A 26,447-nucleotide genomic window follows, 5' to 3' on the forward strand; every position below is an offset into this window, starting at 1 on the left:
AACAAACAAACAAAAAAACCAACCACCACACAACACACCATATGGTCAGAGACCAGAAAATAAAAAAAAGAAGAAAGAAAAAAGGCATATGCAAGTCCTTTTAAACTAAAGTTTCTAAAACCAGACTTGTTAATAACTGCCCTTGACTCCCAGCTCCATGTACATTCTAACAGTTAGCTTTTCATATGAGTCTTTTTCTTGTTTGTTTTCCCCACTGCCTGTTTCCTTGTGGTTCCTAGCAGCAATTTCCGAGAAACCCCTGACCTTGTTTATGGTAGAGCAGCCCTGCTAAGTAGAGAAGACCAACTTTAACTTTCCCACTAAACCCACTAAATCAGCAAGCTTAAAAAAAAAAACCAAACATTTATTTTTGGACCGAAAGAGCTGATCGCAGTCTTTGCTGCATTTGTACATCATGCATGATCCTCTTTAGAACCCCTATCATTAGGGATATGGGGGCTGCAAGTGACAGAAACCAGCTCTAACCGGCCTCACAGTACGGAGCAGTTCAGGGTATGACCCAAGCCAGGGCTCAAAACCAGCTTCTCTATTTGCACAGAGTTAGCAGAAGCCAAGAGGTGGAAGCAACCCAGGTGTCCCTGGACAGGAGAATGGATAAACACAACGTGGTCTATCCATACAATGGAATGTTATGCAGCCTCCAAAAAGGAGAGAATTCTGACACATGCTAGCTACAACGTGGATGTGCCTTGAGCACAGTACGCCAAGTGAAATAAACAGTCACAAAAAGACAAATGTATGAATCCACTCGTATGAGGTACCAAGAGTAGTCAAATTCATAGAGACAGAAAGTAGAATGGTGGTTACCAGGGGCTCCGGGGAGGGGGAAAGGGGAAATTATTTAATGGGAATAAGAGTTTCACTTTTGCAAGATGAAAAAGTTCTAGAGATCTATTTCATAGCAGTTTGAATATGCTTACTACTGAACAGTATACTTAAAAATGGTTAAGATGGTGAATTTATGTTATGTGTTTTTTATAATTAAAAACACAAAACAAAAGCCAGCTTCCCTCTCTCCATACCTGGACTCTACACCTTGGTGCTGGCCACATCCCCAGCTCTCCTGTGGCTAAAGATCTGGTGTCCAGCCTGATTTCCTTAGCTCTGATTGGATCACATGCCCCACCTCTGAACCAATCACTATGACCAGGGAATGTGATTGGCTGGTTGCCTAACCCCGCCCATAATAATGGGCTGGGAGAGGGAGAGAGATGACCCCGAATCTCCAAAGGATGCTGGTGGGTTCTGGCCTGTCTGCCACACAAGTGGGGCCCTTGAGAAAGAGTCTTTGGGGGAAAAAGCACAGGGTCCTTGACCTGCTTAAAGATTGGCTCAGGATTCTGAGTGAGTGGAGAAGCTTCCTCTTGAACAAAACCCGACCAAAGTTATAGGATGTTCTGTCTTGTTCTTCATGATGTGTGTCTGAGCTCAAATTCTCTCCAGGCGACAGAAGGAGAAGTGTGAGCCCTGGGAAGATAGATGCATGGTCCCTGCAAAGGCAGCAAACCTTTGCACATAGCCCCTACTTGCAACGTGTTATTTCAGCCAAGAGAATTGGGAGGGAGAGCGGGACAGGGGGTGGAAAGGGAGAGAGAGGAGAGAGGGAGGCCTTGAGATCTTGATCCCAGTTCTGTCCCTATCATGACCTGTGCTTGGGTAGATACCTTCACCCCTCCAAGCCTCATTTCTAACGCAGCAGTACGGAGCACCTTCCCTGAGGGCTACGGTGAGGAATTGATAAGTTCAGTGCACTGAATGACAGCACTCATTGATGTCATTGCTTAACCCCCGGGGCACTGGGAAGAAACCACCACTAAAACCATTAAGCCAAGGCAAAACCCAGCCGTCAGCACCTCTCCACACTTGCTTCCCCTTGGTTAGATGGATTTTGACATCCTCTCCGCTGAAAGTAGCTACCCACATCTTCCCGCGGGTCAGGGCATTGAGTGTTCCCTCGCTAGATGTGTGTGGGGCCTCTGCCAGATTTAGGTGTGATGATGTTGAGGATCAGAGGCTAACAGGACAGCGGGGTCCCTGCCACCCCAGAGTTCTCAGCGTCAGGGGTCAGACGGAGAGACCCCCAGTGTGGACAGAAAGAACAGGCTGTGGAGTCCCAGAAAGCCGAGCTTGAATCTGAGTCATTGGATTGTTCTTTCTTTCAACCAATATTTGAGGACCTGCCATGTATATGCCAGGTCTTTATTCTCGGTGCTGAGGATACAGGGGTGAGCAAGATAGATGAAAAGTCCCTAATCCCTTGGAGGGGACTTTCTCCCAGCTCAGCTGCTGAAGACCACATCTGTGGGCTTGGGAAAATCACTTGGTCTTTCCCAGCCTGTGTCATCACAGTGTAGAGTGCATTAAATTATTAACGATTCATTAATACAGGTGACTCTCTTGGCAAGGTGCCTGGGTAAAGGACACACCCATTAAACGGTGCTGTGATAATGTGCTGTGTGACACATGGCAGGACTACCATCCCAAACTTAAGAGTCCAGGAAGGCTTCCTGGGGGAAGTGATTCAAAAGCTGAGACCTCAGGCATCAATTGTGTGGCTGGGGCAAAGGAGTGGAGACCGTCTCAGCAGACCATAACCTCCCCTGACCCTCTGGTGTGCCCCTGCAGGTCTCCTTCCCGTGGATGAGGGGCCCAGCACCATGGCCGAGGCCACAGCCACCTCGGGCCACACAGCAGCCAAGCAAGACCCCCTCGCCACCGTATATTCCCTTCCACCAGGGCATCCGGCCAGTGCCCATGCAAAGGAGCTGGTCCCAGGGCTTCCCCAGGCCCACGATGGGCTCGCCTGCCTCCCACGGGCGGCCCACGAGTGCCGGCGGGAAGATGTTCTCCTTCATGGTGGACGACGCCCACAAGTGCCCCATCAAGCAAGGTATGTGTCGGTGCTTCCGCTGGTGGCTTATGGGCTGGATTTCTAGCCATGAGGATGGGTCTTGGTTTTTTGCTTATTTTCTCTGATTATAAAAGTAGAACATAGTCAACTATTTTTTAAAAATTCAGGATAAACAGAAAGTAAGAAAACAGTTAAAAATGAGCTGTAATCCTTATCACGTGGGTCTCCTCTGTTGACCTGCTGGTGCGTATCCCCCAGACTTCGGGCTGTGCCCACCTACTCACGTCAGCACCCCTGCGGGGGGCGTGCGCCTGTGTGTGTGCATACATGTGAGTGCGTAGCGGGATCCAAATCGACACACTTGGACTCAGACGCGCAGAAATAACCGAAATCCAGCTTTGCTCACAACAGCCTGAGGAGCTTTTTAAATATTTTATTACCACCGTCCATGTGAGAGGAGACTGAGGCTTATTAAGGAAAATGACTTCCCCGGAGGAGATGTACTCAATCGAGTCTAGTCTAATGTTTTTCCATCACATCGAAGGCTGGTTATCTCAGTGACTGCCCGCCCAGCCTGGTCACTGTGGGGCATGTGCAGCCTTCCACCTCCCTTGACAGCCTCATGGCATTTGGGGAGAAAATGTCCCATCTGTCACTGTTCTCTTGGCCTCAGCAGCCTCACAGGCAGAGTAGCTGGTCAGCTCAGTCCCCTGGGCATGATTCCTGGGGTTCCTCCCTGGCCTCTGGTGTCAAGGTCCCGTTCTCTGTCCCCTCTGTCCCAGCCCCGGAGCCCTCTGAGTCCCTAGGTCTCTCAGTACCTCCACATCCTCACCTTCCTCTATCGCTGAAATAATTATTATTATCGTGACATATACAAACTAAAGAGTAAATGAAATGTATGTCTACAGTTTACACCATCTTCATCATCATCATCAAGTGAGCCCCTGTGTACTTACCACCCATGTTAAGAAATTACTCAGCCATTTCTCCCAACATTTTAATATGAAAATGTTCAGACATACAGCAAAGTAAAAAGAATTTTACAGTGACTCCCCCCATCTAATTCTACCATACATTTTGCTATACTCTTATTATACATCTGTCTATCTGTCCTTCCATTCATTCATTAATCCATCTTATGTTCTGATACCTTTCAAAGTAAATTGGCTGGGCACAGTGGCTCACGTGTGTAATCCTAGCACTCTGGAAGGCTGAGGCAGGAGGATCGCTCGAGGTCAGGAGTTCAAGACCAGCCTGAGCAAGAGCGAGATCCCGTCTCTACTAAAAATAGAAATTATCTGGACAGCTAAAAATATATAGAAAACATTAGCCAGGCATGGTGGTGCATGCCTGTAGTCCCAGCTACTTGGGAGGCTGAGGCAGGAGGATCGCTTGAGCCCGGGAGTTTGAGGTTGCTGTGAGCTAGGCTGACGCCACGGCACTCGCTCTAGCCCGGGCAACACAGTGAGACTCTGTCTCAAAAAAAAAAAAAAACCAAACTAAATTGCACACATCTGTAATCTTCCCCCTAAACATTTTAGCATGTATACCATTAACTAGCGTCCAACAGTTTTTGTCTATTTTGGTAAAATGAACATACAATGTGTATTAGTTATCAATTGTATAACAAATCACCCTAAAACTTAGCAGCCAGAAATAAACCAAAACCCTGCGTGTTATCATATACATTTTGTGTGGGTCAGGAATCTGGGAGCAGCTTGGCTGATGGCCGTGGCCCAGGGTCTCTCATGAGGTTGCAGTCAAGAGGTCGGTCAGGGCTGCAATCACCTGAAGGCTCGACTGGGGCCGGGACATCTGCTTCCAAGATGGCGCACTCACATGGCTGTGGGCAGGAGGCCTCAGTCCTTCACCACGCGGACCTCTCCACAGAGCTACTGGGGTGTCCTCACAGAATGGCGTCTGGCTTCTCCAGGGCACATGATCCAAGAGAGCAATGTGGAAACTACAGTGTCTCTACTGACCAAGCCTCTGTAGTCACTCTGTCTTTTCAGCAGTATCCGTTCAGTTCCACAGGCCTGCTCTGTCCAGTGCGGAAGGGGACTATGCATGGGCCTCAACACCAGGAGGCAGGAATTATTGGCAGTCGTCTTGGAGGCTGCCAACCACAGTCTGCCCCGGTCCTCGACGATTCATCCCCCCTCACATGTAAAATACCCTCACTCCATCCTGAGGCCCCCAGGAGTCTCATCCCATCACAGCCTCAGCTCACAGTTCAGAATCTCATCATCTAAATTAGGTCCAGGTACAGAAAGGGCGCACGGGCATGACCCCTTAAGTTTAGCTCCTCAAGAACAGCTGCTATCAGCACAAAGAGCTGTGGACTAAAGAGACAAGTTATCTGTCCCTCGCACACCCAGCAGACGCAGGATAACTGCTGCGGACATTCCTCCTGTTCAAAAGGTGACAAAACAGGAAACACACAGGAGTCATTGGTCCATAGCAATTCTGAAATCCACCCAGGAAAATGCTGGAAGTTCCATGGTTGGGATTCGGTCCTGCTCTTGCCCAGAAATGACTTTCCCATGGTCCATGGCTCTGCCCTCTTGGCACTTACCTCTCCCCTCTGGGTCATCCTGCCTTTTACGTGAAAGGTATCACATGTTCGTAGCTGTGTGGCTTTATCAGTTTTCTTGCCTGTAGGAGCTTGGGAGGTGAAAGGTTTCTTTTACTCTTATAGTCTCTGTCTCTGTCAGTGCTAGTTGGCAGTTTTCTTGTTGGGGTTCACCCTCTTAGGCAAAAGCTGTGCCCACAAATTTCTTTAACATCAGCTCTTCTCTAGCCTGGGCTTCCACCGAGGCTGCGGGAGACAGCACCCACAAGCTGCCTGGAAGGCTGTGCTTCGACTACAGGTTCTCTGAGACACAGCCGCGAGTCTTCTGTTTCCGCACAAGGATCAGCCCCAGCCTGGGCTTCATCTTTACACCACGTTGCCTGGTGTGATCTTCGCCCAGAACCTCTTTCTTAAATCTCATTTGCCACGTGGAGAGGCCAGAAATGTCAAGGCCATTACATCAAGTCCCAGCTCCTTTTTGTTTAGTGGCCCTTCCTCTGGCCAATCTCTCTCCTCTCATGTTTACTCTAAGTGGCAAGAATTGGCCAGGTGGCACCTTCCAGTGCTCCACCTGGAAATGTTTTTAGCTACAGCACCCAGTTCATGAGGTGCATTTCCTCCCTTCCACGTTACCGCAGGGACCATGTTATGAAACTGCCACTGTGCCACAAGGGTCCCACAACCCCGATAACATTTTCTTCACTTTTCTTTAAGCGCCTCCCGTTACTGCCTCCTGGAGGCTCTCGGGCTTCAACTAACAGACTTTTTGATGCGCCTCAGGATTTTGCTAAGATTCTTCTCAAAAGTCCTCAGGCTTCTGGCCACTGTCCCATCCCAAAGCCACTGCGCATTTTAGGGTTTTGTTAAGGTAGCACCCCACTCCTGGTGCCAGAATCTGTATTAGCTACTTATTGCTGCACAACAAATTGCTCGAGACTTAAGGACATAAAACAACAATGAACATGTATCAGCCCACACAGTTTCTCTGGGTCAGACATTTGGCAGTGGCTTAGCTGGGGGATTCTAGAGTCTCTCATGAGGTTGCGGTCAAGCTAGCCAGGGCCGCAGGCTCTGAGGGCTCGCCTGGGGCTGGAGGACGCATCTCCACGTCACTCACATGGCTTTTGGTAGGAGGCCTCAGTTCCTCACCAGCTGTTAGGAGGACACTTCAGTTCTTCACCAGGGGAACCTCTCCACAGGCTGCTTGAGTCTCCTCATGAAATGGCTGCCTCCTTGTAGGAAAGAGTGGCCCCAGAGTGCAAAGCAGAAGCTGCAACGTCTCTTATGATCCAACCTCAGGGGACAAACTCCATCATTTCTGTAATACCCATGGTTGCACAGTTGAGGTCTCTTATGGGCTGAATTATGTCCTCTCAAAATTCATATGCTGAGGCCCTAACCCCCGGCACCACAGATGTGACTTTATTTGGAGATAACGCCTTTAAAGAGGTAATTAAATTAACATGAGGCCATTAGGGTGGGCTCTAATCCAACCTGACAGTTGTCCTTATGAGAGGAGGTTAGGACACACCAGGGATGCACGTCCACAGAGGAAAGACCACATGGGAACACGGCCAGAGGGTGGCCGTCTGCAAGCCAAGGAGAAATGGCCCTACAGACACTTGGACTTTACACCCTCTAGACTGTGAGGAAATAACTTTTGTTAAGTCCACCAGTCTGTGGTATTTTGCGGCAGCTGGAGCAGATCAATATCAGCCCACCCAGAGGACTGGGTGAGGGTGTGAACGCCAGGAGCAAGGATCACCGGGGCCACCAGGGGACTGGCCACCACACGACGCGATGCCCAGGTCTGAGTGGACACTCGTGGGGTTCTGACAGTCATACGCACCTACATAGCCCAGCCCCTGTCGAGACACAGGATGTTACCGCCTCCCCAGAAAGTTCCCTCGTGCTCCTTCCCGGTCAATTCCCAATCCCATCCCCCGATTTTTTCCACCATGGATTAGGGAATCCTGTTCTAGAATTTCAAATAAATGGAATCATGTAGTATATGTTCTTTCATGTAAGGCTCTTTCCACTCAGCATATGTCTTAGATTCACCCATTTTGTTGTCTGTATTATGAGTTTGTTCCTTTTATTGTTGAGTAATAGTCTATGCACATATCAGAGGATTTTTAAAATCCATTCTTCCATTGGTGGACACAGGGGCTGTTTTTTTTTTTTTTTTGTTATTCAGTCACTAATAAGGGGATTTCTCTGCCTGTTTCTCCAGGGCCATGCTGAACTTGGGGCTTCTCTAAGGGGCTTATGTTCTCCCTGGGAAATGAAGGAAAAGTCCTATGGCTTTGAGGTCCTCAGCTCCACCTGGGCCTCCCACCGGGGTACCTTCTTGGTTGAGAAGGCGCCGTGATGGCTGTTCCCAAACTTTCACCCCCATCCCCAAGTCAGAGAAGGGCTTCCACCTTCCTGCGGTGAAGAGTCCCCTTGCGTCCATGCCTTGGAGTAAGCTCTATGCTCCAGTCCTCCAGGCTGGCTCTTAATTGAAAAAAAACAGTTTTGAGGGTTCCAAGAAAACCTTTTCCTCTCTTAACAAAGCTAGACTCTTCCAGTAAAATTGTTTTTTCTCCTAGATCAACGCCTTGCTTTAGATTTGAAAAATTCTGTCTGGAAACCCAAAGCCAAGGACTGGCTTGTTCCAGGTCAGGGTTTCTCAACCTTGGCTCTGCTGACATTTGGGGGCTGATAATTCTCTGTCATGGGGGCTTTCCTGTGCATTGCTGAGTGTTCAGCAACATCCCTGGGTCCTACCCACTGAGGCCAAGAACAATTCTCCCTCTCCCCTCAAGTTGTGACACTCAAAATTGTCCCAGGCATTGCCAGATGTCCTCAGAGGGGCAAAATCGTCCTGGGTTGCGGACTCCTAGGTGGTGTTCACCCTTCTCCTTCCGCAGGTAATAAAGCCTCAGCTCCAAAGCTGAATATTAATGGAAAACCTCATAGAAGTAGGGGAGGGAGAATTACTGAGAATGGAAATTACATGGGGTGATTTTAAAAAATATTATCCTTATTCACATATATTGTAAATAATAGCATAATAATGGGATCATTTGAACTTAACACTGGTAAACTGCTTTGTAAAATTCAACAACATATCATGAAGGTCAACACATTTACTGCATGATGGTTAGGAGCACAGGCTCTGAATCCAACAAACCTGGGTTCAACTCTTGAGTCTTCCACTTAGCAGCTGTGTGACCTTGGGTGAGTACTTGACATCTCTGTGCCGAAGATTCCCTCATTCATAAAATATAATGTAAATGTTACGTAAATAGCTGTTATACTGTATTGGTTTTGTATTTGTATTGTTTTTTTTTTCAAATGTTTTCAACCAACAGTTGGTTGAATCCACAAGTGTGTAACACACAGATACAGAGGGCCAAGAGTGTATATTTCTTATCATAAATCACAGTCTCACAGAGCCAGATAGAAAATATTTTAGGCTCTGTGGGCCATATGGTCTGCATTGCAAATATTCAACTCTGCCTCAACAAAAGCACCCATAGATGGTACATCAATGAATAACCGTGGCTGTGTGCCAATACAACTTTATTTTTAAAAACAGACGATGGGCCAGATTTGGCCCAAGGGCTGTAGTTTGCCAACCCTGCTCTACCTCATGCTTCGTTGACGACAGCCCTTTAGGACAGAGACTGTCAGTGTTCCTGAACTGTATAGTGGAAACTGAGGCTTAGATGACCTGCCCAAGGTCGCCAGACCTTCCGCAGCACAGGAAAAAGTCTGAAAAGAGACACATCAGTGTGGACGACGGCGCAGTCAGCACAGGGGGAGAGGAACGAGGCAACTCTCTCCCTTTCTAGCACTTCTGTGATGCTTTCATTGCTTTTCAGCGAACAGATGCACCAGTTTGTAATGTTAAAATTACATACAATGTCAATCTCAGGGGGAAACAAACGTGAAAACTAATCTGAAAATATTCTCCAAAGCCTTAGGGAAACTCATGTCATCTGTGCTCTCTGTTGACCTTATGCCTCAGTGTGGACCAATGCCGTGGAACTGCCGGACCAGTCAGTGGCCGAGGGAATTCCAGTAACTCCCACGGAGATTTATGTGGACCAGGACCTGGCCCAGCAGGACAAGGTGAGGGTGTCGGGGGAGGGCAGAGCTACGGCAACAGGCGGACTGCAGGGGACTTGCCAATGCCTCTTGTTCTCTGTGGCCTAGCAAGGCCCTTTTCCCTGCTTCCAAGAAACCACCGCTTATTCCCAGGACATTCAACCAAAGTTTTATCCCAAATAACAATATCCACTTCCACTGTTTATTGAGCACCTACTGTGTGCTAGACTATCCTGTGCACTGGACATTCATTAGCTCATTTAATCTTCGATGTCTTCAAAACAGATTTTATCACCCTCACTTTGCTGATAAGGAAACTGAAGCTCAGAGAGATTAGGTAACTTGCCTAAGGTTGCACAGTGCAAGGGGCAGAACTGAGATTCAAACCCAGGTCTGGTTAACTTCTAAGCTGGTGGGGGAACAGTGGTGGGAAAAACACGTTTCCTAGCAGGAGGAAGTGAAAGCTGAGGTCAAAGACAACTGAACAAACAAGTAAGAGAGACTTGTTAAAGAAACAGAGAGGTTTAGAGAGTGAGACCAGAACTGAGGTCAGAACAGGTGAATTTAAGTGAACCTGGGAAGGTTGAAGCCAGGTTGATTTCTCCCCACTTAGCCACACCTGAAAATTATCCTTAAAGAAACAGTCCAACAGTGTGTTGCTTACTTAAGGATCAGGGCCTGAGCCTGCAGCAGTCCTCAGAGTGTGCAAGGAGAGAAACCGTGCAGAACCACCTGGGGTCTTGTGGCGCCCAGGAGTGACATGCCTGGGAATCTGCAGCTTCGGGTTGAAGGTAGTTCTGATGCAGAGGTCCTGAGGCCAGACTTTGGGCAACGTTGCAGTAGGGTAAGAAGCCAGGCCTGGGTGCCCTGTCTATTACCCACTGCTGTGTAACAGGCCAGCCCAACACTTACTGGCTTAAAACAGCAATTTATTATTTTCCACAACACTACGGGTTGACTTGGAAGGTTCTTCTGCTGGTGCTTTCTGGTATCAGTCATGCAGCTGAGGTCAGCTGGTGGCTTGGCAGGGGCCGATGGTCTCAGAGGGCCTCATTCCCATGTTAGGGACGCCTAGAATGGCGAGCCCCTCTCTCCACGTGGTTTTCATCCTGGGCTTCTCCACAGCAGCACGGTGGTCCCAGGTTCCCAGGGCAGAAGCTGTACAGCCTCGTAAGAATTTGCTGGGAGTCACTCAACATCACTTCCACCACTTTCTGTTGGTCAGAGCAAGTCACAGGCCAGCGTAGATTTAGGGGATGGAGGAAATCGACTCCACTGTTTGATGGCAGAAGCTGCAAAGTATTTGTAGCCATTTTTTAATCCACCACAGTTGCTAAACTGGAAATATGATTCAACCACACTTGTAATTTTTCTATTTATGAACTTTTATGCCCTGACTTGCCAGGACTCCTTCAAGTGCACATGACAATAAACAAATTTGGTTTGGGAGGGGAAAAAGCATTTATTAGCTTATCTTATTGGAAAATTTAAAGGCCTACTGGCTTCAGGCATGGCTGGATCCAGGAGATTAAAGGATATCATCAGAACAACCAGTTTCTCCACTGTTTCCGTCACAGTTTGGCTTCCTCCATCAGGTCTCCAAAAACAAGGCCATAGACAAACTCAAGTCTGTAAATTTCAAGTTTACAATCTAAAAGAAAGCAGGGATTCTGAACAGGCACCTGGGAAACACGGGGACTTTGGGTGACTCATACTGGGTGAAGCAGTGGGGCTGCCCAGGAGCATGGAATCTGTCTGAGGCTGTCCCTTCAAATTTTGTCACAAGCACTCACAAGGACCCAAAGAAAGACCCTTGCCAGCAGTTGACAGTGCCAGAGGGGCTCCCTCATGACCAAAACCCTGTCGCTCCCCAGGCTGACTGGGGGCCCCCAGGCCATGAGCTGGCCCAGAAACTGCCCGTTTCCCTCCTTGCAGCCAACGGGAACTTGCTGGGTGGGCTCGGTTTCCTTCAAAAGTCATTGGTCAGAAATTCCGTAGCTGCACGTGAAAACACTTCGGGGGAATCTTGTTTTCACTCTTCCTGATGTTTTATTGATGACTTCTGATGAGAAGTTCGGGGGATTTTTTTTTTTTTCTTTCCTTTTCTGAGAAACCTAACAAATTCTTTGGCTGTGGCACTTTTTCTTTTGAGCAATGGAGGACTGAGTTAATTACAACTGTGGGTAAATCCGCCAGCCCAGGGTTTTTCCCAGTCTGAAGTTTACAAGAGCCCGTACGCATAAACCATCATTCCCCTGTCATTTATTTTTCATGACTCAGTTACCTGGAGTAAATTTTTATGTGAATAACCGAAAGAGGCAGGAGTGCCAGAGGAGAGGAAAGGGAAAAGAAATGTTTCAGCCCGTATGAAATTTTTAAAGTTAAATAGCCCCATTATAGTCAGAATGTGGTCGAATAGAATGTCATTTTCCTAATTACCTTTCCTAGGTCCCCAGGTGCTAGACTGAGGCCTGGTAAGTTAATTCCTAAAAATGTTATAAATAAACTTTCTGGCAACAAAACTTCCCGCATGGGATGGTTGTTCTCAACGTGAAAGTATGACTGTAGAGAAAGGAAAGTTTCTGTGCCTTTGAGGTATAAACGTCTATTATAGGGGTCTATACACAAGTATGTGGTTTTAACCAAGCTCTTCTCTCTCTGAGCTTCCAGGGACAGAGGTAGCTTCAAATCTGCCATTTCCCTCCCTGCCTGCCCTTGCCTTCCCAAAAGAATTACACCCTAATTTTCCTACCTTTTTTTTTTTTTTTACCTGGACCCGCATCTAGTAAGTTTCCCATCTCATCTCTACCCAGGATGAAATAATTCTGCTGCTGGGGAAAGAGGTGAGCCGCCTCTCCGATTTTGAGATTGAATCCAAGTACAAAGACACCGTGATAATGAAGCTGCAGAACGAGGTGGCCCAGCTGAGCCAGAAGCTGTCGGAGACCACCACCTCCAGGCAGAACGAGCGGGAGATCTCACAGAAGTTTCAGGTCCTGGATGAAGACATTGGTGCCAAACAGAAAGAGATCAAGAGCTTGAAAAGCCAGGTAGGACTCGGAGCCTTAGAGGTACAACACGGGGTGGCAGCTCTCAGGCCAGGGCCTGGGGAGCCAAGGGGCACCACTGGGGACAAGCCACCGAGAGAGTTAGAGAGGGGGTGGTCTGTGTAGCACAGTGGTTCAGAACATAAATCCACAGGGTTTAGAGACTTGGCAAGTTTCCACCATTAGCATTTATTAAGCACCAGCCACATGCAAGCACTAGTGCAAAGTACTTTAGTTGCGTTAACTTATTTAAATCTCCCAATCTCTGACACATCCATTCCATAGATAAGGAGTCTGAGGCAGTCCCAGAGACACCCACGAACTGGTCACAGCTTGCACAGCACATTAGAGGTGGTGGTGGAATTCGAACTCAGGTCTGCCTCCTTGCAAACCCCATGTTCTCAGCCCACTTCCTATTTCCCCCCAATGCTGTGACTTCAGTGGCCACCTCTCACCCGCCTCCAGCCCCAGCCAGCAAGAGCTGTGGGCAGTGAGCTGAGGGGGAGAAGGAGCCCCCCGTGTTCCAAACACCTAGGCCTTTTACCAAACCCCCGAGGCAGTTCCTGGCTCACTTAACAGGGCATTTCATCACACAGCCGTTCTCCACCTGGAATTTCTGGCTTTACCAGCCATGTTCCCCTCTCTCAAAACGAGATCCAAATTCCTTCTTTCCTTTTTTAAAGAACTCCTTTAAAATTGGCTGGTGATGTTCTGCTCAAATTATATCTCCACGAAGTTGGTAAAAAGCAATGGGCCACTGAGACTTCTGGCTTCAGTGCACAATGCCGCTTAAACTGTGGTCACGCCTGGGCCTCTGCTCTCTGGCTCCCTGCGTACGTACGGCCTCGCCCTTCTCCACCCGACTCGAGGTGCGCAGTTTTAGTGTTGGAAAGGGTGCCCTAGAAAGTACCTAGGTTAGGCCTGGTGAACCTAGGAGGGTCTTCCGGGGACTGCCAGCTCCATGAGGACAAGGACTGGGCCCAGTTACCTTCCAGAACTCTGGTAGGACAGTGTTCATTCATTCGTCCACTTATTTGGTTGTTCAAATAAATATTTGTTGAGTGTCTACCCAGTGCCATGCCCTGTTCCAGGCTCAGGAATTCAGCAGGGAGCAAGGCAGACGTGCCCTTCACCTTCCCCCAGTTATGTTCTAGTGAGGGAGACAGCACGAGCAAGTGCGCAAATACATGCTCTAGTATTTAAACAGTGACCCTCCTTCCAGCCTGTTTTTGAAAGAACAATGAAAGCAGCAGGTTTTGTGGGAACCACTACTGCAGACGGCTGCCTTGACGTGCAGCGAACTCACTGATGAGCGTGTTTCTCTCGATCTGAACCCAGTTTTGCAATCAGATGAAGAAATAACCTTTTTGGTAATTCTCCCATTTGAGAGCTTTCCTGAGCAAGGTGTGTGGACAGGATGAGTAATTCTCACATATCTTTGGGTCTGTGTCCACAGGTCACAATTTGAGTATTGTTTAAAGGGGCTAGTGATATCTGGAAATTTATTTTTTCACCAAGAAATTGTCTTCATACCATTGCCTCGTCCTCACCTTGATCTTCACTCGTAATTGAAAGAGGTATTTTATAACAAGGCATCTCTGAACTAGAGGGTGCAGTTGGTTTAATCTAAATTGCTTCATCTGCTCACATTTTAGTTTCTTAAATAGTCTATTGCCAACAGAACATTCAACCACAAGTATAAGCCACATGGCAGGTTGATTTATTGTTCTGATTAGTTTATATGTTCTCCTGGGTCCCCTGAAAGTATGTGCATATTGATTTGCTCTCAAAGATCTTCGATCCGATACAGAACCACTAGAAAATGCTCACCTCCGTGCGGGCTGCACTGCCCGCCCGTGCTAATTAGCAGCCGAATTATTATCTTGAAGCAATCACTTTTCCTAGCACTATTAACTTTCTTATGAGCCAGTGCCCATTTTATTATACAGTATAGCACGCATTAAACATCTTGGGATTTATGCCAATTATAGACACTATGGATATTTATTTCAGTCGTGAAAGTAACGAGAAGATTGGAAGACTATTTGGAGTTTTCCTGCAAACTGAAATCCTAGAGCTCTGATACTTAGATTGAAATATTTTATATCTGTCAGACAGCACTGGAGTCTTCGAGGGCCGTGTTTTCCCAACTTTTCTGGAAGTTTGTCTCTGGCCGTGCCTCTGGTATCATACAAACAAAAACATCCGGCTGAGAAGAGCTAGGAACGTTTTTTTTAATTACAAATCCCTTTTTTGGGAAAGTTGCATTTTTCCCCACAGAGAACAGGAAGAGGAGAAACAATTTTTTTTCATTTAAAGTCTCCAAAATACAGACATGCAAAAGTATAGCCTTGGGGAGGGTGGGGGACGTTTCGGCCTGTGTCCCTCCCTCTCCTAGCACACACCGCTTCTCCACCGTCTCAGATGCTCCAGGGAAAATGTGAGTGGTGCATGAAATTAGCCATATAAATTGTGAAACCTTGATACTTCTGTTAATTCTACTACTGAGGCCGGGCGCGGTGGCTCACGCCTGTAATCCTAGCACTCTGGGAGGCCGAGGCGGGTGGATTGCTCAAGGTCAGGAGTTCGAGACCAGCCTGAGTGAGACCCCGTCTCTACTAAAAATAGAAAGACATTATATGGACACCTAAAAATCTATATAGAAAAAATTAGCCGGGCATAGTGGCGCATGCCTGTAGTCCCAGCTACTCGGGAGGCTGAGGCAGTAGGATCGCTTAAGCACAGGAGTTTGAGGTTGCTGTGAGCTAAGCTGACGCCACGGCACTCACTCTAGCCTGGGCAACAAAGTGAGACTCTGTCTCAACAAAAAAAAAAAAAAAAAAAATTCTACTACTGAATCATAATCACAAAATTTTCAGGGACAGACACCAAGAACAAAGACTGTGAGCGCCATCTGGTGGTGAGGTGCGCCATGCACCTGTACCCACCTTACCTGAGCGCCCCTCACCCCATCATTTTTTATGCTATGCCTATGACATGATGCAGCGATTAACAGGGACTCTTGTATTTCCTCTTAATGACAATCACACTGGTGTTTAAGTGAGCCTAGACAAAGCTTACAAATGCACCCCAGAACATTACCAATCTACCTTCCCCAAGACAGGCAAGAGAAGCCAAAGCTAAAACACACCGGGGAATAATCATAGCTACTATCTATGTGTCATATGCCAGGCATGGTCTGAGCACTTTTACATATACTAATGAGGGCTCCACAACCGATGGTGAGTTGTATAATTATTTCATTATATATTACAATTTAATAATAATAGAAATAAAGTGCACAATAAATGTAATGTGCTTCAATCATCCCAAAACCATTCCCCCCCCACCGGTCCGTGGAAAAATTGTCTTCCATGAAAACAGTCCCTGGTGCCAAAAAGATTGGGGACCAATGTACTAACTTATTAAAATACCTTCAACAATTCATGAGACCAGGACTAGCAACACCGAAGTTACAGGGTGAGAAATGAGACAGAATTGGTGTGTCCCTACGCTCACGCACCTGCAGTGGCAGAGTCAGAACGGGGAGCTGGCAGCCTGGCTCCCGGGTCCAGGCTTCTGCTGCTGGTTCCTAGGACCAGGTGATAAGATGGGAAGAACTAGAGCCAGGTGACTAAAGATTGGATTGGAATTGCAGCTCCACCGCTGACTAGCCGTGCAATCCTGCGCAGGCAGCCTCACCTCTATGAGTCCCACTTTAGTCACTTGCAAAGTGGGGACATTCGTGGGCGCACCCTGCAGGGATGCTGTGAGGCTCTGTTGGAGTAGTGTCTGCGAGTGGCCGCTGTAAGCTTAAGAGTGTTCTATGAGCTGTAACCTATTGTCGTTATCATTGAGGGAATTAATTTTATAACCTGCTTCCCTCTCTTGAACTTTGCTCTGCATCCGGTCAGCGCTGGGTGACCCGGGGCCCACAGCTGGTCTGCTCGTGGCCGAGAGCCCAGGGGTTGCAGGAACCTACTCAGGAGTCAGGTATCCCCAGATGAGGTCCATGTTTGGATCACATAGGAAGTGGCTGGTGGTCACTGCAGGAACAGGGCTCTCCTGCCGTGTCCACTGACTAAAACTTAAAAGCTCGGCTTACCCCACACCCCAAACAAAGATGAACGAGCATCTTTCTGTCCAGCTGGGGAGAAGCGCCCGTGTGCCTTGCAGACATGGGCTGGGCCCCTCTGACTGCGCTGCCTCCCCCCACAGATCAGTGCCCTACAGAAAGGCTACAGCCAGGTGCTGTGCCACACCCTGTCCGAGCGGAACTCAGAAATCACATCCCTGAAGACGGAGGGCGAGAGCTTAAAGAGGGACAACGCCATCTCGTCAGGTGAGCTCTCTCTGGAGTTGGGCCTGGGAGCTTCCACTCCTTCCCCCATGTTCATGGCCACGGCAGACATCACCGATCAACCACCACACCTGTTATCTGAACTTGGCTGCAGCCCAGAGTTCTCAGCAGCCCTTCAGGCAGCTACCGTCCTTGAATTCCAGTGCATCCTCAGGAGAGGTTTATCTGCCATCCGGTTCCTAGCACAGGGCCTGGCTCAAAGTCAGCCACCGTCTCCCCAATATATTGGTTACACACGCTGCCCTATTCAGAACAGGAGGGGGCTACACAAGGGCATGAATGGTAGGGGGCGGGGATGATTGGGGCCATTTTGGAAGCTGGCTGCCACAAATAATCAAAGGTACCAGGTGACACACACTATGTGTTGGCCACTCTACTAGGTTTTTATACATATCCTCCCATTTAACCCTTACAATAACTCAGCAGATACAATGGCAGGTTAAGTAACTTGTTCAAGAGCACTGAGCTAATAAGTGGTAGGGATGGTTGCAGACTCAGACAAGTGTGGCTCCATCTACTCCAGCAACAGCCTCCAACACATCCCCTTCTGCCACAAGCCCAACTCATGGCCTCTCCTGGTCCCTGCGTCTGCTGGGCCTTTGTTCCCCAGGCCCGAGGTGTTGCCTGTCTGAGCTCTGCAGCCCACGCCCACGAGGACCCCCCGCAGGTGGTGTCTGTCCATAGCAGCATTCACCGGCTTCTCCTTACTGTCACTGAGACCTTAAACAAACGAAGTTCAGTGGGTGTTGGTCTCAGCCCCATTCAAGCCTCTGGGATCCCTGGGGACGCCTCCTTCCTCAGTGCCAGGCTTGTCACAAGTTGGCTGACAGTGGCAGCGGTGACCGTAATCCTTACTGCCTCTTTGACGTCGGTGAGTCTTTTTTGTTTACAGGCATGGTGTCATCTTTGCAAAAAGACATGCTAGCAAGGAATGAGCAAGTTCAACAACTAAAAGAGGAGGTGAACCAACTAAAAAGTCAGAACAAAGAAAAGGATCACCAGCTGGAAGCCCTTGGCACTACAGTGAGTGTCCACGGCCTCAGCATCCCTTGTCGCTGATGGGTGAGAAGCAACTCATGTCTCATGATGCACTCATTTCATTTACCTTGGGCCCTTACTTTAACCTTTCCTCCCTCCTCTCACACCGTGGTGGGATGAGGCCTGTGCCAAGGGATGGCTGCTGAGGGTCCAATACATGAAATGCCCTCCGAGAAAGACTGGATGGGTGGCCAAGTTCTTTGCAGCTTTTCAAAGAGCAGTGTCCGTGTGGCTCAGATTAAGCAAGATGTAGATTCAAATCCAGCAAACATCTTCTAACACCCATTATAAATTGGTTTGTTTAATCCCAGCCATGAACACACCTCTTAGCACGTATTTCCATGACAAGGCTTAATGTTAAAGCAGAATAGAATCGCACTGTGTGCAAGAGGACCACAACTGGCTTCACCTCTGTCCCAGTCACCACTGGTTTGCACAGTTACCTTCGAAGCAGAATGTGTGAAGGTCCAGGTGCAATTGGTTTTGCAGACTTTCGCTTCTTCCCTTAGACTTCAGTGTGCATAAGAATCACCCAATGTGAAATGAACCTGCTAGGCAAGTTAAGAGCTTTGTAAATGTGATTTTGACTATTTGCAAATTTTACCTTCAGTGCTGTGACTTTAGAATTCTGATCCTATAGGATAAGATTGCACAGTGTCTGTGTGATCTGTCTGTTTCAGTGAGTCAAGGTAACACCTAATAGCTTTCATCTCAGGTGGCAAACGCCCGATTCACAGCAGCTGCCTGGTCGGTCAGCCAGGCCTGCGTGGGTGCCAAGGCGGGGGTGGACCTTGAGGGTCCACGGACGAGGCAGCAGAAGTAACATCTGGCGCTGATGACAATGCCCAGTTTGCAGCTGGGGAAAGGCAGGACAGGAGCTTCAGGACCAGACACACCAGGGTCCACGCCCAGAGCTGGGTTTTGTTGTAACTGATCTGACCTCCACTTCCTCATCAGTGAAATGGGGATCACAAAATCATTTTCTGAAAAGTGAGAGGCTGATTTTAACTGTGCTCTTCTGCCTCTGCACCTGGTTAGCCGCCTCGCCAAGCCCTCTGCATCCGTTTCTCCGGAGCAGATTGACTTCCTGGATTAAATGTGTGATCGCTGCTCTGTGTGTGGGGTGTGCGTGTGTGCGTGTGTTGGGGAAGGGGATGGGTAGAGCTGATGCGTGGTGGCAGAAATATGGGAACACAGCCCCCGTTTGGCAATTCCACCTCCCGGGGCGCACTGGGATCATTTTTGCCCCCATTTCTCCTTCCCTCGTGACCTTGGAACAGGGTCTGCGCTGTCCTCCAGCCTGCGCCTGCCGTTAGCACACGGGCTCCTCACGACGCAGGGATTGCTCGAAAGAACACTTGAAATGCCTGTCTTTCTTTTCTTGTCCAAATTACATATGTCATGTGTGTTAATTTTATAATAATATATAGATAAAACTGGAAAGCAAAATTAAAGAGAGAAGAAGAAAAATGCTACCTACCCCAAGAAATTAATGTCAGTACTTTCATGCATATTCTTCCCATTTTGTTTCTATATAATACCTGGAAAAAATATATATGGCATGTATAAGAACAAATGTAAACTATATAAATTTTTAAAAATTTTAAACAATTACTACTTTCCCAAGTTAATGAAGCAAAGCTTTTATCATTGGTCGTAAAAGCTACGTACTATTTTCTTGCATGCCCATGATGTTATAAAGCAGTCTCCAGTTATTGGACATTTTTTTTCCGCGGTTGCTAATAGCACTGTGAAGAACATCCTTGGATCTGCAGACTCCCTGACCTGTCCAGTCATTGTCCTTAGCATGCGTTCCTAAAGTGGAACTTCTGGGTCCAAAAGGAAGCACATCTTTATGTTCTAGGTGGCTGCTGCTGCCAAACTGTTCGTTTCATTCCCACCACCAGGGCAGCCGGGGCTCTGAGGAGTAAATTGCATGAAACGCTAAGAGCCGCCCGAGCTCACCAGTGACCCTCCGAGGGCATCAGTGGATATTCTTAAACCAGACTCTCCCAAGCCGGATCTTTCTTGTGGTTTAGATTGCTGGCTTCCTAAGGTGAAATGTGATCTCTACTCCTCAGGTCTCATGAGAGAGGTGACCTGGGGTTGACTGCAGGAGCCCATGTGCCCGTCAGACACGACGGTCTTGCCTTGGGGACCCGGGTGTGTGACTAGATTGGAACAGCAGGCAGGACATGCTCTCGGGCTAACACGGGGCCCTGGAAGCATCCAGACAACAACCCCACGTGGCCATGCGGCCCCTTTCCTTGTTGTCCTCTCCCCCGCAGTGCTCAGCGCTGAAGGAGGAGCTAAGAAAGGAGGAAGTGCACAAGGAACGCAGGGACACCGAAGAGAAAGAGTTGAAATTCTGCAAAACTGTGAGTAGAACTTCCTCATTCATAGGAGCCACCAGAAAAACTAGACTTTGACCTTCAGGTTCTCGGTGGGATCCTTGGTCCTTCACAAAGCATGAAGCCCTGGGGCCTGTGTTCATTGTTTTTAACGTAGTCTCATAATTCCTTGGTTTGCTGCCCTGAGCCCCAAGGAAGCCATGGGCAAAAAAGACCACGGAAAACACGCTCCGGGATCCTCTGGGCAGTTGGCTCTCCTGCCCTCACGGGCTGCGACAGGGAGGGGGGTGGGGGCTGGCCAACTGCCACCGCAGGCTGCTGGACGTTCCCTCGGGTCCCCACTCCGGACCTGCGATTCCCAAACTTATGTTCCACTGTCAGAAGTTTGTCATAGCCACAGGCACTATTGTTGACACAAACTTTTTCCTTCAGCATTTTTATTTAAACACATCAAGTCATAAAAACAAAACAAAAAAGTTATCATTTGCCTTATATAGAAGGCGACCATAAAAATAAATACAATGAAAATAGGACCATTAAAATTAGGCAGGGTATGGTGGCTCACACCTGTAATCCCAGCACTTTGGGAAGCTGAGGCAGGAGGATCACTTGAGCCCAGGAGTTCAAGACCAGCCTGGACAACACAGCAAGATCCTGTTCTCTAAAAAAAAAAAAAATTAGCCAGGTGTGGTGGTGCGCACCTGTAGTCCCAGCTACTCAGGAGGCTGAGGCAGGAGGATCGCTTCAGTCCGGGAGTTTGAAGTTGCAGTGAGCTATAATGATACCACTGCACTCTAGCCAGGGCAACAGAGCAAGACTCCGTCTCTGCAAAAAAAATTAATTAAAAAAATTTTTACCTTGATCTGTTAAGTTTGGTTAAATAAATAAGCAAACAAGCAAGCTAATACCAGACGAGGTTTTCACCTTAATGAATGGGAGAAGGTGTTCTAAGGGCTCAGACCTTTCATAGCAGAAGGCAGCTCCTGCTGCCATCGGGAGAGTTGACTCCTCTGTTGTTGAAATTTTTTAGCAAATGCAAGACATGGAGAAAGAAATGAAAAGGCTTCGGGAGGAGCTGAGGAAGAGCTGTAGTGAGCAAAGCATGATCTCCAAGACCCTGCGAGAAAAGAGCAAGGTACGCAGGCAAGGATGGTTCCATCCAATGGTCAAGCGCTACCCGCACCCCCTCGCCCCCCGCAATCATCAGTGTTAATCTTCAGGAGGACCCTGTGTGGTCGATGCTGGTATTAGCCCCTCTCACCCTGGAGAAAACTGAGGCTCACAGAGGGAAAGGAAGGGACCCAAGTTCACTCAAATGAAGTAGTTGTGGCAGGATTTGAACCCACGTGGGCCTGACTCCAAAGCTCCCATGAGTAATCGCGACTCACACTGCCTTCTGACACTCTCGTGCTTTTTTGTAATGAGACCCACCCACCTACCTCCAGATCCCAGTGGGTTTAGTGTTGCATGATTATTTTAATGTCCCTTCTCATCACTGGAAAAAATCTTTAGTTGCATACTCTAGACGTGTGCTATCCATCACAGTAGCCATAGCCACACATGGCTATTTAAATTTAAATTCATTAAAAGTAAATAAAGGCCGGGCACGGTGGCTCACGCCTGAAATCCTAGCACTCTGGGAGGCCAAGGTGGGCGGATCGTTTGAGCTCAGGAGTTCGAGACCAGCCTGAGCAAGAGCGAGACCCCATCTCTACTAAAAATATAAAAGAAATTATATGGACAGCTAAAATATATATATAGAAAAAATTAGCCGGGCATGGTGGCACATGCCTGTAGTCCCAGCTACTCGGGAGGCTGAGACAGGAGGATCGCTTGAGCCCAGGAGTTTGAGGTTGCTGTGAGCTAGGCTGACGCCACGGCACTCACTCTAGCCTGGGCAACAGAGTGAGACTTTGTCTCAAAAAAAAAAATAAAAAAAAAATAAATAAATAAAAATAAAAATAATAAATAAAAGTAAATAAAAAAGCCTGGGCACACCTGAAATCCTGGCATTCTAGGAGGCTGAGGTGGGAGGATCGCTTGAGCCCAGGAATCTGAGGTTGCTGTGAGCTTCACTATGGAAAATACCTTCTCAATGAAAATGAATTTACTTGGATATATTTTTCTTTAAAATAATTGCAGTAATGAACATGGAATCAAACTGCTCCCTGAGCTATGAATTTTCCTCTAAGCAAGGCTTTTGCTACATTCCACAAGTTTTAGTGTGCAATATTTTCATTATTGTTCAGATCAAAATATTTTTCAAATCCCATTTTGATTTCTTCTTGGATCCATGGGTTATTATGAAGTTATTTCCTAACTTCTAAATATATGAGGATTTTCTGGTTACCTGTTTGTTACTGATTTCTAGCTTAATTACACTGTGGTCAGAGATCATCCTCTGTGTGATTTCAGTCTTCTTATATTAATTGAGACTTGTTTTATGACCTTCACGTGGTCAATTGTGGTTCCACATGTATACTTGAAAAGAATATGCATTCTGCCGTCATTGGGAACAGTGTTCTATATATGTCCATTTAATCAAGTTTGCAAATGGTGTTCAGAACTTAAATGCTCTTACTGATTTTTTTGTTTTGTCTGTGTGTTTTGCCAGCCATTGAGAGAGGTATATTGTTTAAATATCCCATCATGGTGTGACTTTGTCTATTTCTTTTTTTAGTATTTTTACTTTATATATTTTGAGGCTATGTTAGTAGATGCATATCAAGTTATAATTTTATTACTACCTATTGAACCAAATCTTTGACCATCACATATTCCTTTTCATCTCTAGAGGGTTTTTTCTCTTAAAGTCTACTTTGTCATTAAGATAGCTCCCTCAGCTACACTGGCTTTCTTTTGATTAGAGTTTTCATAGTATATCTTTTTCACACTTTTCTGTCAATCTTTCTTTGTTTTAAGTTTAGATCTGTTGTTAAACAGCATATAGTTCCCATAAAATCCAGTTTGACAATCTTTGTCTTTCAGTCCATTTCTGTATATTGTAACTGCTGGTATGCTGGGGGTTCAGTTTAACTTCTTGCTCGCTGTCAGTTGTGCCTCCTGTGCGATATTTCTTTTTCTCTTCATTCTTGCCTTCTCTCAGTTGATGGTGTTTATCATTCCATTTTGCCCCATATTAGCTTGGAGATTTTTCACTGTTTCACTCTTTTTTTTAGTAGTAGTAAGACAGTTTACCAGAAAAGTTCCAGCTTAAACAACAACCACAAAAAAGACAATCACATGCATTCGTGACTTACCAAAATCCAGTGTTTATTGAGTTTTTCACTCTTCTATAAATACTATTCTTTTAGTTGTTATCCTAAAGATTACAATATGCATTTCCAACTTAGCAAAATCCAGTATTTATTGATAATTATGACCTCCTCCTTGATGACAATGACCTAGACGCTGACACTTTCACTTCACTTACCCCTCTCCAGATTTATATGCCTCTATTGTCATTTTCTAAACTTCTCTCTATGTTTGGAACCCCAAGTGACGGTATTTTTAGACAGCTGATATCCATGTGCACACATTACTGTTGTGTTTTTTCCTACATCTCTGATCATCCATCTGGGATCATTTTCCCTCTGCCTAAAGAACATCCCTTAGTGCTTTCCTTCAAATGTGGCTTTGGGCCGGGCGCGGTGGCTCACGCCTGTAATCCTAGCACTCTGGGAGGCCGAGGCGGGTGGATCGCTCGAGGTCAGGAGTTCGAGACCAGCCTGAGCAAGAGTGAGACCCCATCTCTACTAAAAATAGAAAGAAATTATATGGACAGCTAAAATATATATATACAAAAAAAAAAAAATTAGCCGGGCATAGTGGCGCATGCCTGTAGTCCCAGCTACTCGGGAGGCTGAGGCAGTAGGATCGCTTAAGCCGAGGAGTCTGAGGTTGCTGTGAGCTAAGCTGACGCCACGGCACTCACTCTAGCCTGGGCAACAAAGTGAGACTCTGTCTCAACAAAAAAAAAAAAACAAATGTGGCTTTGCTGGTGACACATTCTCTCAGCGGTTGGGGGTGGGGTATGCATGTACATTCGTGTGTCAGAAAATATCAGTATTTAAACTTCATTCTTCCAATATGTTTTGACTGAGTATTGAATTCTACTTGGCAATTCTTTTATTTCAGCACATTATAGATAACATTGAATATGTAATTCTATTGTCTTTCAGTTCAAATTGTTTCTACTTAGAAGTAAGCTATAAGCCTGACCATTGCACTGATATTAATGTCTTTTTTTTTTCTGGATGTTTTTAAATTTTTTCTTTGCCTTTGATTTACAGCAATTTTATTATGCTTTATCTCAATGTGGGTTTATTTGTCTTGTTTGAAGTTCATATGGGCTTCTCGATTCTTTGGCTTGGTGTTTTTCACTGGTTTCAGAGCTTGGGCTATATACTGGACAGTGGGGAGCTGCTGAAGGCTTTTGAATGGGTGTGTATGTGACTAACTTTGTTACTACTAATAATGGTGACAATGATAGCTGCAGTTTTTCATGGACTAGGCATTATGCCAAACATTTAATCTCTTTTCATCTTCACAGCAACTCTGTGATCTAGAAATTATTATGCCCATTTTACAGATGAGGGAATCAGGGTTCAGAGTAAAGTAACCAGCCTGGAGCCACAGTCAGTAAGTGGCAAAGCCAAGACGGGAAGCCAGGTTTGTCTGACTCCAGTGACTGTGGCATGGCCGCCAGTGACATGTGACTCCTTAGGTGAAATTCAGTAACATTTAAAATTCAGTTCCTAGGTCACACAGATGTGGCCAGCGGCTCCCTGTTAGACAGCAGGGCTGTGGGGCATGTCATCATTGCACAGAGTCCTGCGGGCCGGTGCTGCCCCTTAGCTGGGTAACTCACAGGACTGCGAAGGGCGTGCTGGAAGGAGGTAAGTTGGAGGCGAGGAGGCCGGTTATCACCGCCAGAGGTCCCCGGTGCCTGGCCTGAGGCCGCGCACAGGGTAGCACTCAGTAAATCCCTGGATGGGTGCCAAGGGCCTGCTGGATGGCCGTGACATGAGGAACAAAACTAACAGGCTTGGGGAACAGGGAGGCCATTCAGTGACATGAGGAGCAAAGAACAAAGTCCTGGCACAGGCTGTGCCCTTGCGGCATGGAAAACGTCGGTGCAATAGAAGCCGGGCGTGTGCAGACCGGAAGGGCCGTGCAGTGAGGGAGCGAGGCCCGGGGGGCCGAGGCCCGGGGAGCTGAGCTGATCTTCCCAGGGAAACCAGCTAGTTGGAGGCGCTTCATCAGTTGCCTTATGAAGTGCTGGCACCATCCTGCTCAGAGGAAAGCTCAGAAGGTGCTCTTTTACCACGTCTGTGTGACCCTTACTGTGAAGTTGTTTTAGCGCAAAATCCTCTCACTCCGGAGAGTTTGCCTCCTTTCCTGCTAGCGGCTGAGCCCTGGCCCGGCAGGTGCTCAAAACATGTTTACTGTTCAAAAATGAATTGAGCAGCTGCAGGGTCCTGTAGCGGCCAGCAGAGGGTAGCATCGAACCCGCCCAAGCGCAGCTCGAGTCGCCGTTAGCCAGACAAGGGCAGTGAGTGGCAGTACCCCCACCCCCACCCCAGTTTAAACCTCTTTTGTGGGCTGCAATTCTTTAACAGCCATTGCTTATCAAGCCTCCCAGATTGGCAAGTGTGCTAAAAGTGGCAAGGACAAATAGTTACGATTAAAACCCAAGTACCCATGAACGGCCAGTTACTTACAGTAGTAGAACGATGCTGCGTGGTGGTTCTTCCCCCCACCTTTTACAGGTTCCAACAACACCTAACACACCTAGAGAGCCCTCACGGAGTGCTGGCACTATTCTAAGCATGTTTAACCCCCACAGTAATTCTTCGAGAAGGGCAACAGTATCGTCATCCCATTTGACAGATGAGGACGTTGAGTCACCGAGCAGTGAAATGACTTTCCCAAGGTCATCCGGCTTGTTAGGGACTGAGCTGGGAGTGGAGCACAGGGTGCAGAACCTGGCCTTTCCCCCAGGGGACGGCGCCTCACGAGCCCACCTCCACCCTGTGCACGCCTGTGACCCCTGCCACATGGGCTGCAGCTGTCCCTGCCCCTCTGGGACCCCCTACGGCCATTAGACCTC

General features: G+C 47.4%; 1 protein-coding gene across 1 annotated transcript in view; it reads left to right on the forward strand.

The window, feature by feature from the left end:
- Positions 1-26,447, forward strand: part of FHAD1 (forkhead associated phosphopeptide binding domain 1) — a 115,038-nt gene that overhangs the window by 31,222 nt on the left and 57,369 nt on the right. The window contains exons 3-9 of the mRNA XM_069477353.1: positions 2,647-2,911; positions 9,460-9,563; positions 12,353-12,589; positions 16,805-16,928; positions 17,839-17,969; positions 20,273-20,362; positions 21,366-21,470. Of these exons, the coding sequence (XP_069333454.1) occupies positions 2,647-2,911; positions 9,460-9,563; positions 12,353-12,589; positions 16,805-16,928; positions 17,839-17,969; positions 20,273-20,362; positions 21,366-21,470 (1,056 nt within the window). The remainder of the gene's footprint in view (positions 1-2,646; positions 2,912-9,459; positions 9,564-12,352; positions 12,590-16,804; positions 16,929-17,838; positions 17,970-20,272; positions 20,363-21,365; positions 21,471-26,447) is intronic.

The sequence above is a fragment of the Eulemur rufifrons genome, chromosome 8, assembly GCF_041146395.1.
Source record: "Eulemur rufifrons isolate Redbay chromosome 8, OSU_ERuf_1, whole genome shotgun sequence".
In the NCBI taxonomy this organism is placed as follows: Eukaryota; Metazoa; Chordata; class Mammalia; order Primates; family Lemuridae; genus Eulemur; species Eulemur rufifrons.